At 47.4% G+C, this 17,067-nt stretch overlaps 1 protein-coding gene across 1 annotated transcript in view; it reads left to right on the top strand.

The window, feature by feature from the left end:
* The window catches only part of TGFBRAP1 (transforming growth factor beta receptor associated protein 1), a 221,629-nt gene that overhangs the window by 79,712 nt on the left and 124,850 nt on the right, over positions 1-17,067 (top strand). The window contains exon 7 of the mRNA XM_069204446.1: positions 2,842-2,985. Within this exon, the coding sequence (XP_069060547.1) occupies positions 2,842-2,985 (144 nt within the window). The remainder of the gene's footprint in view (positions 1-2,841; positions 2,986-17,067) is intronic.

Below are 17,067 nucleotides of genomic sequence, written 5' to 3'. Positions count from 1 at the left end.
AAGAGAGTCTCTATCATATCAACCTGCTGGAGCTTTGTGCAGTCCACCTTGCGCTCAAAGCTTTCCTTCCCTCTGAGAGCGGAAACTCTCCTTCTCCAGATGGACAACGTGGCCACTATGTACTACGTAAACAAACAAGGAGGCACCAGGTCCAGGATTTTATCCAGAGAGGCTCGGACAATCTGGCATTGGCTTCTAGCCAGGAACATGTCGCTAGTAGCAACTCACCTGCCTGGCATCCAGAATGTTCAAGCGGATGCTCTCAGCCGCGTAATGGACGGGAACCACGAGTGGGTTCTACACGACGACGTCGTTCATTCCATTTTCGCACTATGAGGAACCCCCTATATAGACCTATTTGCAACCCCAGAAAACAAAAAATGCCAAAACTTCGCCTCCAGATATTACCATCCAGGGACAGTGGGGAATGCCCTGTGGATAAGCTGGTCAGGAGCATTTCTTTACGCCTTTCCACCGCTTCCCCTGATTCCGGCGGTCCTCCAGAAGTTATCCAATGCTCAGTCCAAAATGATCCTGATTGCTCCGGAATGGCCACGCCAGTGGTGGTTCCCAGACCTTCTTCACCGGTCACTCAAACCACACATCAGGCTCCCTTATCGTCCAGACCTGCTCACGAAGTTCAGAGGGCAGATATCCCATCCCAACCTCTCATCGTTGAGTTTGGCAGCATGGCTCCTGAGCTAGTGCAATATGGACACTTGAACTTACCTCAGGATTGTATGGAAATCCTGAAAGAAGCAAAGCGCCCTTCCACACGATCCACTTATGCAAGCAAGTGGAAGAGATTCTGCGTGTGGTGTTTAGACAACAACAGTGACCCGATATCCTGCAGAGAGGAGTCTATTCTGCCATACTTGCTAAGTTTGGCAAAATCAGGCTTACAATTGTCATCAATAAAGGTACATTTGGCAGCTCTAACAGCATACAGAAAGAGCCCCTCACAAACTTCCTTTTTTCGAATCCCAATTAATAAGGACTTCCTGGAGGGTTTAAAAAAGGTTTTTCCTCCCATTAGAAGACCATCTCCTCCATGGGAACTGAATGTTGTCCTATCGCGTCTGATGCTACCTCCATTCGAGCCAATACATAAGGCATCACTTCAACATCTCACATGGAAAACTGCTTTTCTGGTGGCAATCACTTCAGCGCGTAGGGTCAGCGAAATCCAGGCCCTTTGCGCTCAAGAACCCTACATGGTTTTTCATTCTGCGAAAGTGGAAATGAGGACTCATCCAAAATTTTTAACAAAAGTCTTCTCCTATGTTCATGTGAACCAAACCATTTCATTACCAACTTTCTTTCAAAATCCAGCTACTCCTGCTGAGAGAACTCTGCACTCTCTGGATGTAAAGAGGGTTTTGAAATTTTACTTGGACAGGACAAAATGCTTACGTAAATCACAACAGCTTTTTGTTAACTATGGCCCAGTTAGAACAGGGTTGGGCACGTCTAAGCAATCATTATCCAGGTGGATTGTTTCATGTATAATGTTATGTTATCAGTTAGCGAACAAGTCCCTCGGTGGTAGGCCAAAAGCCCACTCTACTAGAGGGAAGGCAGCTACTACAGCCTTGATGAGAAATATCCCTTTGGCAGAAATATGCAAGGCTGCCACTTGGAAGTCGGTCCATACCTTTACTCAGCATTACTGCCTTGATACAGACGCTAGGGCAGATGCGCAGGTTGGACAGGCCTTGCTTAAGAACTTATTTGCATAACTTTTGTGTTTTGGCAGTATTTTTTCTGTCTACTCCACCGCGGTTATGGGGATGGGCTTGCTAGTCTATTCAGTGCTTATGACTATACATGGAAATCCCCTACGAGAGAAGGAATGGTTTCTTACCTGTAACTCTAGTTCTCTCGTAGGGGTATTTCCATGATAGTCATAAGCAACGTATGAGAATGTACTTGTTATTACATTTCTAGAATAAATAGGTGTTTGAACTTGAATTCACACTAATATTGATTTTTTTCTTTTCAATAATTTGGCCTGTGTAGCTGTTCACATAGGCGGCACAGTGTTATTCGTAAGTGTTTTTTGACAAACCTTTTTTTCAAAGGGTTGGTATTTGCACTTAAGAATATACTTCACACCAGTGCTCCGGGGTCCCCTCAGGCGCGCGGAACTATTCAGTGCTTATGACTATCATGGAAATACCCCTACGAGAGAACTGGAGTTACATGTAAGAAACCATTCCTTACAGTGCCACATACAGGACATCTACTACAAAATGTTAATGCGTAAACCAGCCACCAAAATACTTGGTGGGCATAACTTCAAGCTGAGCAAATACTTATGTGAGACAGCAATCAAGATAAACATTAAAGCTGCCATGGTGGAAAAATAACCTGAGTGGCTTATGCTAGGTAGTTGTGCCTAAAATTGTGTTTATGCGATGATTAAGAATATGCCACATTTTTGTACTAACAGCCACCCTACACTGTAGAATGTAAATGCATCAGTCACATTTCTCATAGGTCCAAATGGGGGGCAGGGAGCTCCAGTAGATTAATAAATGAGAGGACTTCATAAAGTCAGCCATTCAGCATGAATTTCTGATAGCTGAAAATTGTATTTCAGCGTCGTAGATGATTAGAAAGTGTGCTGTGCTGTATATTTGAATACACATTTTATCTATTTGTACTTTTGAGGGTATTTGTAATGATGTTAAATTACAACACATTATTAGTTGCATCATACTACAGAAATATAAAACCATGTTGTTTACTTTCTTCCAAACTCAACAGCTATGAACATGAATTTACCTAAGACCGTGGTTCGTCTCACTCCTGAGTTTTCTTGTGGTTTGTTTCTTACAGCTGTGGGTGAAAATAGTGAATGGAGACCTTCAAGATCCGACCCGAACTGACCTCTTTGACTACATAGTGGATTTCCTCACTTTTTGCACAGACCATGACTTGGTGTGGAAGTATTCAGAATGGGTTTTACAGAAAAGTGAGCAGGTTTGTGTTAGATCATTCTGTTGCATTCTGGACGCATACACAACTATTGATGTTAATATTGAGTGCACGAAGGCCACATAAAACCTATGAATATATTAATAGAATGGTTGCATGCATAGCCTTCCCACTTGAGGCCTCCCTTACATTTTTCACTCTAAATGCCTCTAGCAAGTCTGATGTTGCCAATAGGTATAAGAATCGTCAACAATGTTGCTTTCTATAATCTTTGTGTTTCTAAATAAGCTTGTCCAGCTTATTTTATTGAGGTGAACAGGAATGTTGCTGGGAGGAGAGACATGGACAGTGCTTTCTGGCATGCTCCTTTATTTCATTTTCTGTCTTGATAGTTTCAAACTCTCTTTTCAGGTACCGTCCCATGGCGCGCTCTACTTTTAGAAAATTAGTTGCTTACTGTTGACTCACAAAAACATGCTCTTACTGTTTAGGAAACATTTCTTGCCAGCTTACTAGCAGTGAATGAAAACAGTTTTAAGTTCCTTGCATAACTGCTTACAAAAAGCAGCTTAAAACATTCTGGACACAACACCAATTATTTTAATTTTAATTTTATTTTTTTTAACAGTTGTCAAAGAATGGCAGTACCTCAGAAGACCACGACTCAAGCATGGCATAGGGTTCAAGCTGTGTGGTGTCTGTCACTGCGCCATGTCAGTTACCAACACGCACCTTTTGTGCTTATGGTGTCTCGAGGGCTACCACGACTCAAAGTCGTACACGGTCTTTCGGGGCATAACGACAAAAGCTTTGAGGGAGTGCTCCCTAAAGCTGCTTGCGGCCCGGCAGTCAACGCTGTCTAGTGTGACTCCTAGGAGGTCTCGGTCCCAATTGAGAAGAAGGTTGCAAGACCACTTCAGGAGCTCTAAGTCTTCTTTGTCGCACTCGATGTCCTCGGGACACTTAGGAAAGAGACACTAGAAGAAGAAATCTAAATGGACTTCGACTTAAACTTTTTCTTCGGCTGATGCAACGAGTAAGGAACATCGGTGTTCCAGGCACAGTTCTGCAGAGCCGTTGTCCGGTTCGACTCTATACGTCCCCTGTATCCAGGAGCCGGAGCATCCCCCACTCAAATAAAGGAGTTTTGCAAGGCTATGTGCAGAGTAGTTTAGTGGGCTGACCCATCAGGAGCACCTTTGGACCCCGCGGGGTTGGAGGAGGCCCCATCAGGTTCCGTGCTGACGGCTCCTACCTCTGTTCCAATAGGGTCTCACGGATCCGATCTCGGATCGGCACTGGTCATGTCAAGGTGTCCTTCGCCAGTGCCAATCCCAATGCCAATGTTCCCTTCGGCCACCTGTGACGCCAGTCGCATTCTCATCCCCAATGATTCGAAGTCGGTACGGCGTTGATCAACAGCGATTCGTGCTCCCGTAGGGCACATTGGTCCTAGGTTGTTGCCTGAGCGTTTTGTGGAGCAGCCAGGCGTGGGGAAGAGTGGGAGGGGTCACTGGACACTTTAGAATGCCAGTTAGAGACCCAAACATCTCTGGACTGGTATGAGGAGCTAGGATATGCCAGTGGACTGGACACCTTTCCAGATCTGGCTTTCTCTCTCCACCCACCGTGGCTAAGGAGGAGTTGAGCATCTTACGCAATGGTGGTGAAGAGGGCAGCGGAGGTCCTTGACCTTGAACTTCCCTCAATGGCGGTCAAGACTTGACTGAAGTTTTTCAATCTGGGGCTTCCTCATCTGAACCCCTGTTGCCCTTTAATGAAGCACTGAATGATGTATTTTTGGGAATGTGGTCCAAGCCCAGCTCGGAAGCTCCTGTGAACAAGACAGTTGCACCCGGCATCGCCCTGCCCAGGTGATTCTAGTTTCCCCAGCCAATACCCCTCCCCTGAGAGCTTGGTAGTCCAAGCCTCAACTTCCCATGGTACATTCCCTGCCGCTCCCCCAGACGGGGAATCCAAGAGGCTGGACACACTTGAGAAGATGTTTTCTTTTGCCAGCCTGGCATTGTGGTCGTTGAACACCGCATGCCTTTTGGGCTGTTACTCCCATACCCTATGGGGCACGGTTATGGAAGTGCTGCCACAGGTCTCCCAAGCAGCGAAAGATGGGAGTGATGCAGCGAAGTTCACCATAAGGTGTGGTCTGGATACGACTGACTCGCTGGGCAGAGTGGTTTCGTCGACAGTGACCTTACGGTGCCCCACCTGGCTGAGAATATCTGCCTTTTTGGGGGATGTCTAGGCAAACCTGTTCAACTGGATTTGTCTTTTCGAAGAGAAGGCATACTCAGCACTTGAGTGCTTCAAGGACGCATGGGATATGCCCTGCTGTTCCAGCCAAGTCCAGACACGCAAACCTCTTGACAAAGGGTCGACGACCCCACCCTGGTTGTTGCAGTACCACATGGTGTTTGTGTTGTTCATGAACACCTACATTAACTTCCCCTTGACAGAAGGAAGATGTGCTATCAATACTAGCCAAATTGCCCGGAGCTCCAGTCTGCCTTTCGTGGCTGCGGAAGAGGCGTGCCTCTCTGCCAACCCTTTGCCAGTCACCATCCTGTGCAAGCTTCCCAAGCTGGGTGAGGACGTGGGCACAGTGCATTCTGACTTCTGGTAGTCAGAAGTCGTCCACCCCCAACCCCAGCCTCTAAGCCCTCCTACTTTGGTTCTGCAAGACCATGGGTGCCCGATTGGAGGGAGAATCCGATATCATCCTCTCCACTAGCATTGGACAAATGAGTCTTGCAGATCATTGGGAGGGTCTTCTCCCTCCCTTTCCAATCTTTACCTCCCCCTATACGGCATCTCTAGAACGGCTGGTGGGCGATCACCTGACGCTGCTGCCAGAGGAAGTTACAGCTCCTGGCCAATGGGGTAGTTGCTATTTCTGCTACTTTCTGTTACCCAAAAGAACAAGGGTCTTCGCCCTATTCTAGATCTCCGAACTGTCAATCTCTTCCTCAAAAAGGAGAAATTCCGGAAGCTCACTTTGTCTGAGGTCTTGTCTGCCCTAGTCCAAGGACAGTGGCTGATAGTGTAGGACTTGCAGGATGTGTATTTTCACATCCCCATCCTGATTGCCCCAAGGCATTACCTGTGGTTCACAGTAGGCCACAAGCACTTAAGTTCCCTGTGCTACCCATTGGCCTTCCCAGTGCCCCTCGGGTGTTCACCAAGGTGATGCCGGTGGCCTCGGCTCATCTGCGCAGGTTAGGGGTTCCAGTCTTTCCCTATCTGTATGACTGGCTGTTAAAGGCACCCTAGCCCTAGACTGTTGTCTCCCACCTTCAGACTATGCTGGACCACCTGACAACACAGTATCACACCGGACTCCCTGTCGGATGCTCCTTTCATTGGAGCTGTACTGGACACAGTGCAGTTTTGGACTTATCCTCCTGAGCAGCGAGTCCAGAATATTCAGGCTATGACACCAATGTTTCAGCCTCTGTCCTGGATTTCGGTGAGAAGGCTGCTGGGCCTCATGGCCTCCTGCATCCTGTTGCTGAATCATGCCAGATGGCATATGTGGACCTGGAGTTCTAGTGGGCACATGATCAGGGGAATCTCTTTTACATGGTCCAAATCTCAGACGGAACTGCAAAAGTGGTGGTTCACAAGCCATGATTGGATCAAAGGCAGACTCCTCTCCCTTCCCTAGCCAGATCTGATACTAGTGACAGATGCGTCACTCCTGGGATGGGGTAGCAATCTGGAGAGTTGGAGATCAGAACACTCTGGTCTCCGGCGGAACCCGGCCTCCACATAAACTTGCTGGAGCTCCGGGCAATTTGGCTAGTATTGATAGCACATCTTCCTTCTGTCAAGGGGAAGTTAATGTAGGTGTTCATGAACAACACAAACACCATGTGGTACTGCAACAACCAGGGTGGGGTCGTCGACCCTTTGTCAAGAGGTTTGCGTGTCTGGACTTGGCTGGAACAGCAGGGCATAACCCTGGTGGTTCAACACCTAGCAGGTTCTTGGAGTAGTACAATTAGTTTTTCTTCAAACAAAGTTTTTCGAGTCACAGGATTGAGTGACTACTCCTCTCGGTAATACTGTGCATTGGCTTTGAGTCCTTTGTTAGATTGTTTTCTCCGCGGACAGGTTCGGACATGTGTTCCTCTTGCTACGAGTTCTTGGCTCCATACAGTCTAAAACAGTATACTTTCTGTCTTACAATCATCATCTGTATTGTTTCCGAACACGTATTCTTTAACAATTTAGCTTTCGTTCCATTCCCATACTCTGAATAAAAAATTTCAGCTCTTTCGGGCACAAAGAGGCACTCTCGGGCCCTCTTCGGGCCTACCTGTTCCACGTGATATCGAAGCATGCAGCACTATTGGAACGTACTCTAGGCTTTATAATCCAAGCCTCCCTATCTTACTGTGTTCCTGGACAAAGTGGTGCTTCACCCCCAGGCCTCGTTTTTCCCGAAAGTGGTGACCCCATTCCATTTGGGACAGTCTGTTACCTTGACCACCCTTTATGCTCCTCCACGTTCCTATAACGAAGAGGAGAGACTCCATCGTCTGGACCCAAAATGAGCATTGTCATTCTGCCTTGACTGCACAAAAGAGTTCTGGGTGGAAGACCAGCTGTAAGGAAATGCCTCCCTGGCATGGTTACCCCCTGTCTTTTTGCCTTTGCTGATGCTAAGTTTTGATTTGAAAGTGTGCTGAGGCCTGCTAACCAGGCCCCAGCACCAGTGTTCTTTCCCTAACCTGTACTTTTTGTTTTCACAATTGGCACACCCTGGCATCCAGGTAAGTCCCTTGTAACTGGTACCCCTAGTACCAAGGGCCCTGATGCCAGGGAAGGTCTCTAAGGGATGCAGCATGTCTTCTGCCACCCTGGGGACCCCTCACTCAGCACAGACACACTGCTTGCCAGGTTGTGTGTGCTGGTGAGGACAAAACGAGTAAGTCGACATGGCACTCCCCTCAGGGTGCCATGCCAACCTCACACTGCCTATGCAGTATAGATAAGTCACCCCTCTAGCAGGCCTTACAGCCCTAAGGCAGGGTGCACTATACCATAGGTGAGGGCACAAGTGCATGAGCACTGTGCCCCTACAGTGTCTAAGCAAAACCTTAGACATTGTAAGTGCAGGGTAGCCATAAGAGTATATGGTCTGGGAGTCTGTCATGCACGAACTCCACAGCACCATAATGGCTACACTGAAAGCTATGAAGTTTGGTATCAAACTTCTCAGCACAATAAATGCACACTGATGCCAGTGTACATTTTATTGTAACATACACCCCAGAGGGCACCTTAGAGGTGCCCCCTGAAACCTAAACCGACTGTCTGTGTAGGCTGACTAGTTCAAGCAGCCTGCCACACACCAGACATGTTGCTGGCCACATGGGGAGAGTGCCTTTGTCGCTCTGTGGCTAGTAACAAAGGCTGTACTGGGTGGAGGTGCTTCACACCTCCCCCTGCAGGAACTGTAACACCTGGCGGTGAGCCTCAAAGGCTCACCCCCTTTGTTACAGCACCACAGGGCACTCCAGCTAGTGGAGTTGCCCACCCCCTCCGGCCACGGCCCCACTTTTGGTGGCAAGGCCGGAGGAGATATTGAGAAAAACAAGGAGGAGTCACTAGCCAGTCAGGACAGCCCCTAAGGCAACCTGAGCTGAGGTGACTCTAACTTTTAGAAATCCTCCATCTTGCAGATGGAGGATTCCCCCAATAGGGATAGGAATGTGACCCCCTCCCCTTGGGAGGAGGCACAAAGAGGGTGTACCCACCCTCAGGGCTTGTAGCCATTGGCTACTAACCCCCCAGACCTAACCACGCCCTTAAATTTAGTATTTAAGGGCTCCACAGAACCTAGGAACTCAGACCTAAGAAGAAGAGCACTGCTAAGCTGAAAAACCCTGCAGAGAAGACGGAGACACCAACTGCTTTGGCCCCAGCTCTACCGGCCTGTCTCCCCCCTTCTTAAGACACTGCTCCAGCGACGCTTTCCCCAGGGACCAGCGACCTCTGAATCCTCAGAGGACTGCCCTGCTCTAGAAGGACCAAGAACTCCCGAGGACAGCGGCCCTGTTCACCAAAGACTGCAACTTTGAAACAAAGCAGCAACTTTGAAACAACTTGCGTTTTCCGCCGGAAGCGTGAGACTTGCTACTCTGCACCCGACGCCCCCGGCTCGACTTGTGGAGAACAAACACTTCAGGGAGGACTCCCCGGCGACTACGAGACCGTGAGTAGCCTGAGTTGCCCCCCCTGATCCCCCACAGCGACGCCTGCAGAGGGAATCCCGAGCCTGGCTCCCAGATCCCGACGCCTGGAAAAGACTCTGCACCCGCAGCCCCCAGGACCTGAAAGATCGGAACTCCAGTGCGGGAGTGACCCCCAGGAGGCCCTCTCCCTTGCCCAGGTGGTGGCTACCCCGAGGAGCCCCCCTTGCCTGCCTGCATCGCTGAAGAGACCCCTTGGTCTCCCATTGATTTCCATTGGAAACCCGATGTGTGTTTGCACACTGCACCCGGCCGCCCCGTGCTGCTGAGGGTGTACTTTCTGTGCTAACTTGTGTCCCCCCCCGGTGCCCTACAAAACCCCCCTGGTCTGCCCTCCGACGACGTGGGTACTTACCTGCTGGCAGACTGGAACCAGGGCACCCCCTTCTCCATTGAAGCCTATGCGTTTTGGGCCCCACTTTGAACTCTGCACCTGACCGGCCCTGAGCTGCTGGTGTGGTAACTTTGGGGTTGCTCTGAACCCCCAACGGTGGGCTACCTTGGACCCAAACTTGAACCCCGTAGGTGGTTTACTTACCTGCAAAAACTAACAAACTCTTACTCCCCCCAGGAACTGTTGAAAATTGCACTGTCTAGTTTTAAAATAGCTATATGTGATTTATGTGAAGACTGTATATGCTATTTTGATTATTCAAAGTTCCTAAAGTACCTACCTGCAATACCTTTCATTTAAAGTATTACATGTAAAATTTGAACCTGTGGTTCTTAAAATAAACTAAGGAAAGATATTTTTCTATACAAAAACCTATTGGCCTGGAATTGTCTTTGAGTGTGTGTTCCTCATTTATTGCTTGTGTTTGTACAACAAATGCTTAACACTACTCCTTTGATAAGCCTATTGCTCGACCACACTACCACAAAATAGAGCATTAGAATTATCTCTTTTTGCCACTATCTTACCTCTAAGGGGAACCCTTGGACTCTGTGCATACTATTCCTTACTTTGAAATAGTGCATACAGAGCCAACTTCCTACACCAGCTCTTCGTGGGCTATAAAGGAGCTTAAAAAGGTCCTGCAGTACTGTAATGAACCATTTCACGCTGGGTCGTTCTGTGTATTAATATCTGCTATGCTCTGGCTGAAAAGCAGCCCCTTGGGGGCTTAAGGGCCCATTCCACCAGAGGAAAAGCTGCAAACACTGCATTAACTCATGGAGTTCCAGCCCTCGACATCTGCCAGGCAGCAACGTGGGCGTCCCTGCACACTTTTGCCAAACACTACTGTCTAGACAATCAGGTCAGCAGAGACTGGCATTTCGCCCGTTCGGTCCCACAGGACTTTTTGGTCTAGTTAAATTTGTCTGCAGCCCACCACCAGGATGGTATGGCTTGGGTATCTTTTCAAAGTTAAGGAATCTGCAGCTAGAAGTCTCTATCAGATGAGCAAGTTACTTCCCTTTGGTAACACATCTGGTAGAGATGATATCTAGCTGCAAATCCCTTACAGACCCAACCATGCCTCCCCATTTTGCAGACCGATTTCTAGGGCCAGGGTTGTTTCTCTTTTCAGGGCCCAAGTTTGGACACACTTGTCAGTTCAGTTCATGGCTCTGCGCTTCTGGCATGGAAATTCGAGAAAAGTAGCTGACACCTGCTTGCCTGGGTGGCGCCTTTGTAGGTGACTGCACCGTCACTTCTGGCGCCGACGACCCCACACAGAATCAAATGAAGACGGCCCACAAGGGTACTGCTCAAGCAAACGTTTCTGGATCCAGTCTGATGCTTGGGAAATTCAAAGGTAAGGAATCTGCAGCTAGATATTGTCTCTACCAAATAATGCTTTACCAAAGGTAAGTAACTTGTTAGTCTTGTAGCATTCACATGATTACAAGGAGCATTAGTTGATAAAGTAATAGAAATAGAGTGATCTTGGCTTACCATCTCTGCAAAACAGGCTTGCTAATGAATTCCAATATCTCTCTTTAAAATTCCATCTACAGTTTGGTACTTCTTTACTATCCTTTGCAAAAGGATATCATCACTGTTTCTTCTTAATCAGGGCAAATTCCACTCTCTCTGTGAGTGCATAGGAGCATTACAGTATAAAGTCTGCAAATGCTCAGAAGCATGGTTTTTTTCATTATGGGAAAGGATTGTGTTTTTATACAGCAATCATTTCCATTTCCAGAGTATGCATGCTTTTTAAGTGCTTTTTTGGTTTAAAAATAAATAAATGTGCCTCTGTTGTTTGGCTTTATTGCTCACCTACCTGAGCTTCTTTTGGTGTCCCAGAATGGTCTCAAAGAATTTGTCTTGTGCACAACGTCGGGTGCTTGCTGTGACCCTCATCACCACCGCTGTTTGCTCTTTCTCACTGCATTCCCTTTGCACTTGCAGCTGTTGCAGCTTCCTTTTATGTAGAACATTAATCAGATACAAATCTGCTGTCTCAGACAAAGGTGGATTAGACGTTTTTGGCATGCCTTCTGTCATTTGTGTTTACTGACATGCTGACAGCTAACTGGGCAAGCACCGCAAGTTGGAAGGGGCCTTCCAGAGAGGTCAGACCAGCCAAAACTCAGAAGTATTCTTTAGGTGCTAAATAGGCCTAACATCTGGGTATTCTCTATGGTGTGGTTCATGCTCCTGTGGCCCTTCCTTAACAACCTAAACATAGATCATTCACATTCTAGCTGGTGGTGTGCAAGAGAACAATATTCTCCCCTGTCCCTGAAGTTTCAGAGATTCACTTTTTATGTGTTTATTTAGGCTTTCATAACAATACAATGCATATTATGCGTCAAAACAACTGATAGTGATAGTGCAAAGAAAACCATTGTCTACAAGCTCTTAACACAGATCATGTGGTGCCTTTGCTATCAAGTAAACATCCCAGAAATATGTTTGAGTAAACACCAACCTAGAGTTGGAAGAAAAGGAGATCCACCAGCTCCCTGTCACGTTCATACTATCCCACACCTACTAAGTATGTGGTACTATATAGTGACCTACGTCACTAGATATATCATATCACTATTTTTCTGTGAGGTGATGCACTTGTTCTTATCCAGCCCAGTGATAGTCAATAGACGTGTGCAGTTTTTGGGTCTGTTGGTCTGAGGAATCATGGAATAATAGGCCTCCAATCGCTCATTGCAGAATATTTGGTCAGGTAACCATGTTTTGATATTTGGGGAAAGATTCTTACCCCCACACATGCCACCCTTCCTTAAGCCAGCTGTAATGGGATGTAAGTAAAGCTTCTGACATGACATGCAAATGTACTCGAGTATCCCAGTAATGCCAGCTGAGGGAATGTATAATGTTTCTAAAGCACATGGTTATGCAAAGAAAGTGGTGTCCTGTCACTAAAAATCCTAAACATTGTAAGTGGATATATTACAATTGTTGGACCAGCTAGAATTTCAAGGCCTTTCTGAAACAGGGATAGTCATTTTTTTTTTTTAACAAACTTTATTAAGTTTTGTTCTACAGAGAAAAGGTATGTTGCACATATTAAGGATTTTACATTAGCAAACATTATGTCAACAGGATATATGTAATAGTAACATTGTGTCAGCCTCTGCAAGAGATAAATCTCGCATTAGAAAGTTACATCTTCGCAGGAGATAGTCGTAGGTTGTGCGGCCAGTTGTCACTTGGATTTTACAACACAGAACTAATCAGTATTACTTAACCCTACACCCTAACCCCAACTAGTCATCTGTTGTGTAGTGAATAAGAGAATTACAGAAGGAGAAAAAGTACAGGGGAGGGGTGATGGGGGAGTTGAGGAGGGTCAGATAGGACAACAGTCAAGAGAGGGGTTGACCTCTGGAAGCACCTTCTCGTTGTTGCGAGGCAATCATCTTAATAGAACAGCAGTCTTGCTAACGCGAGGGTGGTATCCAGCAGAGCAATAAGGTGAAGTCCTCTCCCTGTCTACAGGCCTAACAGGGATTGTCAGGCCCTCAAAGTGGAGGGTAGAGAGTCAACATCTTGGGCGATGGTTGATTATCAATGCCTATCATTAAAGAGAGTTGAGTAAATATCTTGCTCCAGTATCTGTTAATGGAAGGGCCATTCCATGCAACATGGAGAAAATCAGCTATCATTTTACAGTGGAATTCTTCCACTAAGCTGAGGCTTATCAGTTATAGGGGAGTACTGTAAGCGTGATGTAGAATTTTGAAATGCATTAGTCTTAGCCAAACATTTGGAGCTAGCATCCTTGTTAGAACACAACAGTAGGACCATTTTTTTTATCTGAAACTGCAATAGAGGATATTTTCCCAGTAAAATGTGGCCCTAGATATCATAATGGGAGCATCGATTACATAGCGTTATAAAGCTTTGTTGACAATGTGCTTGCTAGAGGAGATAATGTATGTTCGATGGCATCTGTCGCTGTAGATACGCATGTTCTGCAATAGCTCGCCATCTGGTGTTGCGCCGGAGTGTTACAAGTTGTTTTTCTTCAAAGAAGTCTTTCGAGTCACGGGACCGAGTGACTCCTCCTTTTGTCTCCATTGCGCATGGGCGTCGACTCCATCTTCGATTGTTTTTTTTCCGCCATCGGGTTCGGACGTGTTCCTGTCGCTCCGAGTTTCGGAACGGAAAATTAGCTAATTTCGGAAGATTTTCGGCGGTATTGTTGCGTTCGGGATCGGCGTACTTAGATTCCACACCGCATCGAAGATCGAAGAGCTCCGGTGCCCTTCGGGGTAGTTTTTCGATCCTCCGTCGGGGCCTGGTCGGCCCGACCGCGTGCTGAAGAACGCCGATGGAACGGACCCCGTTCCGTTTCTGCCCCAAATGCCACAATAAGTACCCTTACACAGACCAACACTTGGTCTGCAACCTGTGCCTGTCACCTGAGCACAGCGAAGACACCTGCGAGGCCTGTCGTGCGTTCCGGTCCCGAAAAACACTCCGAGACCGTCGAGCCAGAAGACTTCAAATGGCGTCCGCACCGACAGCCCAACGGGAGTTCGAGGAACAGGAAGAAGAAGGTACCTTCTCGATCCAAGACTCAGACTCCGAAGGATTCGACGACACACAAACCGTGAGTAAGACGTTGAAAACCACACAAAGAAACATTTACAAGGCCCAGGGGACGCCACTGCCACCAGGCCATGGCTCGACCCATAAATTCGGTGACCGACCGTCGGCACCGAAAAAGGCCCAAACAGTGCCGAGATCGTCCGACTCTGGTCGAGACACCGGCACGCAGCCTTCTCGGGACCGAGAAAGTGCTGGAGACAAGCCTCGACACCGAGATGCCGGTGTGGACACGGCTCGACGCCGAGACAGCGGCACCGAAACAGATCGACGCCGAGAGGTTTCGGCCCCGAAAAGGAAAAAAGTCACCTCGGAGCCAAAAAAACACGCAGACAAAGTTTCGACGCCGAAACAAACTGCAAGCGACCCAGCTTCAGGCTCTTATACAGAAGAGCACTCGCTAACCTCCCAAATGCAAAAGCATAGGTTTGAGGAAGAGCTACAAGCAACTGATGTGGACCATACGCAAAAGCGTATCTTCATTCAGCAGGGGACAGGAAAAATAAGCACCCTTCCCCCCATTAGGAGAAAGAGAAGGTTGGAGTTCCAGACGGAACAAGCACCACAACCAAAAGTGGTGAAAAGAGTTACACCACCACCCTCTCCTCCGCCCGTGATTAACGTTTCACCAGCACAAACTCCATCTCACTCCCCAGCTCACACCACCATGAGCCAGGGTGACCAAGATCAGGACGCATGGGACCTATACGACGCCCCAGTGTCAGATAACAGCCCGGAGGCATACCCTACAAAGCCATCTCCACCAGAAGACAGCACCGCATACTCTCAGGTGGTGGCTAGAGCAGCACAATTTCATAACGTAAGCCTCCACTCAGAACAGGTCGAGGATGATTTCTTGTTCAACACACTCTCCTCCACCCACAGCTCCTACCAAAGCCTGCCTATGCTCCCTGGTATGCTCCGGCACGCAAAAGACATATTTAAGGAGCCGGTCAAAAGTAGGGCAATCACACCAAGGGTGGAAAAAAAGTATAAGCCGCCTCCTACGGACCCGGTTTTCATCACTACACAGCTGCCACCAGACTCTGTTGTTGTAGGAGCAGCTAGGAAAAGGGCCAACTCTCACACATCTGGAGATGCACCACCCCCAGATAAAGAAAGCCGCAAGTTTGATGCAGCTGGTAAGAGAGTCGCAGCACAAGCTGCAAACCAGTGGCGCATCGCGAACTCCCAGGCACTACTTGCGCGCTATGACAGAGCCCACTGGGACGAGATGCAACATCTCATTGAACATCTGCCCAAGGACTTCCAAAATAGGGCAAAACAAGTGGTTGAGGAGGGACAGACCATCTCCAACAACCAGATACGTTCCTCCATGGACGCTGCAGATACAGCTGCACGGACAATTAATACATCTGTAACTATCAGAAGGCATGCATGGCTCCGAACGTCTGGATTTAAACCAGAGATTCAACAAGCAGTTCTCAATATGCCTTTTAATGAAAAAGAACTGTTCGGTCCAGAAGTGGACACAGCGATTGAGAAACTCAAAAAAGATACGGACACTGCCAAAGCCATGGGCGCACTCTACTCCCCGCAGAGCAGAGGGAATTACAGCACATTCCATAAAACGCCCTTTTGAGGGGGGTTTCGGGGTCAAAGCACACAAGCCAGCACCTCACAAGCAACACCGTCCACTTACCAGGGACAGTATAGAGGAGGTTTTCGGGGACAATATAGAGGAGGGCAATTCCCTAGAAATAGAGGGAGATTTCAAAGCCCCAAAACCCCTACTACTAAACAATGACTCACATGTCACTCACCCCCTCCACACAACACCAGTGGGGGGAAGAATAGGTCATTATTACAAAGCATGGGAGGAAATCACTACAGACACTTGGGTTCTAGCAATTATCCAACATGGTTATTGCATAGAATTTCTACAATTCCCTCCAAACATACCACCAAAAGCACAAAATTTAACAACACACCATTCCAATCTCCTGGAGATAGAAGTGCAGGCACTATTGCAAAAGAATGCAATCGAATTAGTGCCAAACACACAAATAAACACAGGAGTTTACTCACTGTACTTTCTGATACCAAAGAAGGACAAAACGCTGAGACCAATCCTAGACCTCAGAGTAGTGAACACTTTCATCAAATCAGACCACTTCCACATGGTCACACTACAAGAAGTATTGCCATTGCTAAAACTACACGACTACATGGCAACTTTAGACCTCAAGGATGCTTATTTCCATATACCAATACACCCATCGCACAGGAAATACCTAAGGTTTGTATTCAAAGGAATACATTACCAATTCAAGGTACTACCTTTCGGATTAACAACCGCACCAAGAGTCTTTACCAAATGTCTAGCGGTAGTCGCTGCACACATAAGAAGGCAGCAAATACATGTGTTCCCATATTTGGACGACTGGCTAATCAAGGCCCATTCGTTCATACAGTGCTCAAATCACACAAATCAGATCATACAAACCCTCTTCAAACTCGGGTTCACCGTCAATTTCACAAAATCCAAAATTCTGCCACGCAAGGTACAACAATACCTGGGAGCCATAATAGACACATCAAAGGGAGTAGCCACTCCAAGTCCACAAAGAATTCAAAATTTCAACACCATCATACAACGCATGTATCCAACACAAAAGATACAGGCAAAGATGGTATTACAACTCCTAGGCATGATGTCATCATGCATAGCCATTGTCCCAAACGCAAGACTGCACATGAGGCCCTTACAACAATGCCTAGCATCACAGTGGTCTCAAGCACAGGGTCACCTTCTAGATCTGGTGTTAATAGACCGCCAAACTTACCTCTCGCTTCTGTGGTGGAACA

Source organism: Pleurodeles waltl, chromosome 8 (assembly GCF_031143425.1).
Source record: "Pleurodeles waltl isolate 20211129_DDA chromosome 8, aPleWal1.hap1.20221129, whole genome shotgun sequence".
NCBI classification, from domain to species: domain Eukaryota; kingdom Metazoa; phylum Chordata; class Amphibia; order Caudata; family Salamandridae; genus Pleurodeles; species Pleurodeles waltl.
The sequence above is the reverse complement of the archived record's forward strand: the minus strand, read 5'-3'. Positions and strand labels throughout refer to the sequence as shown.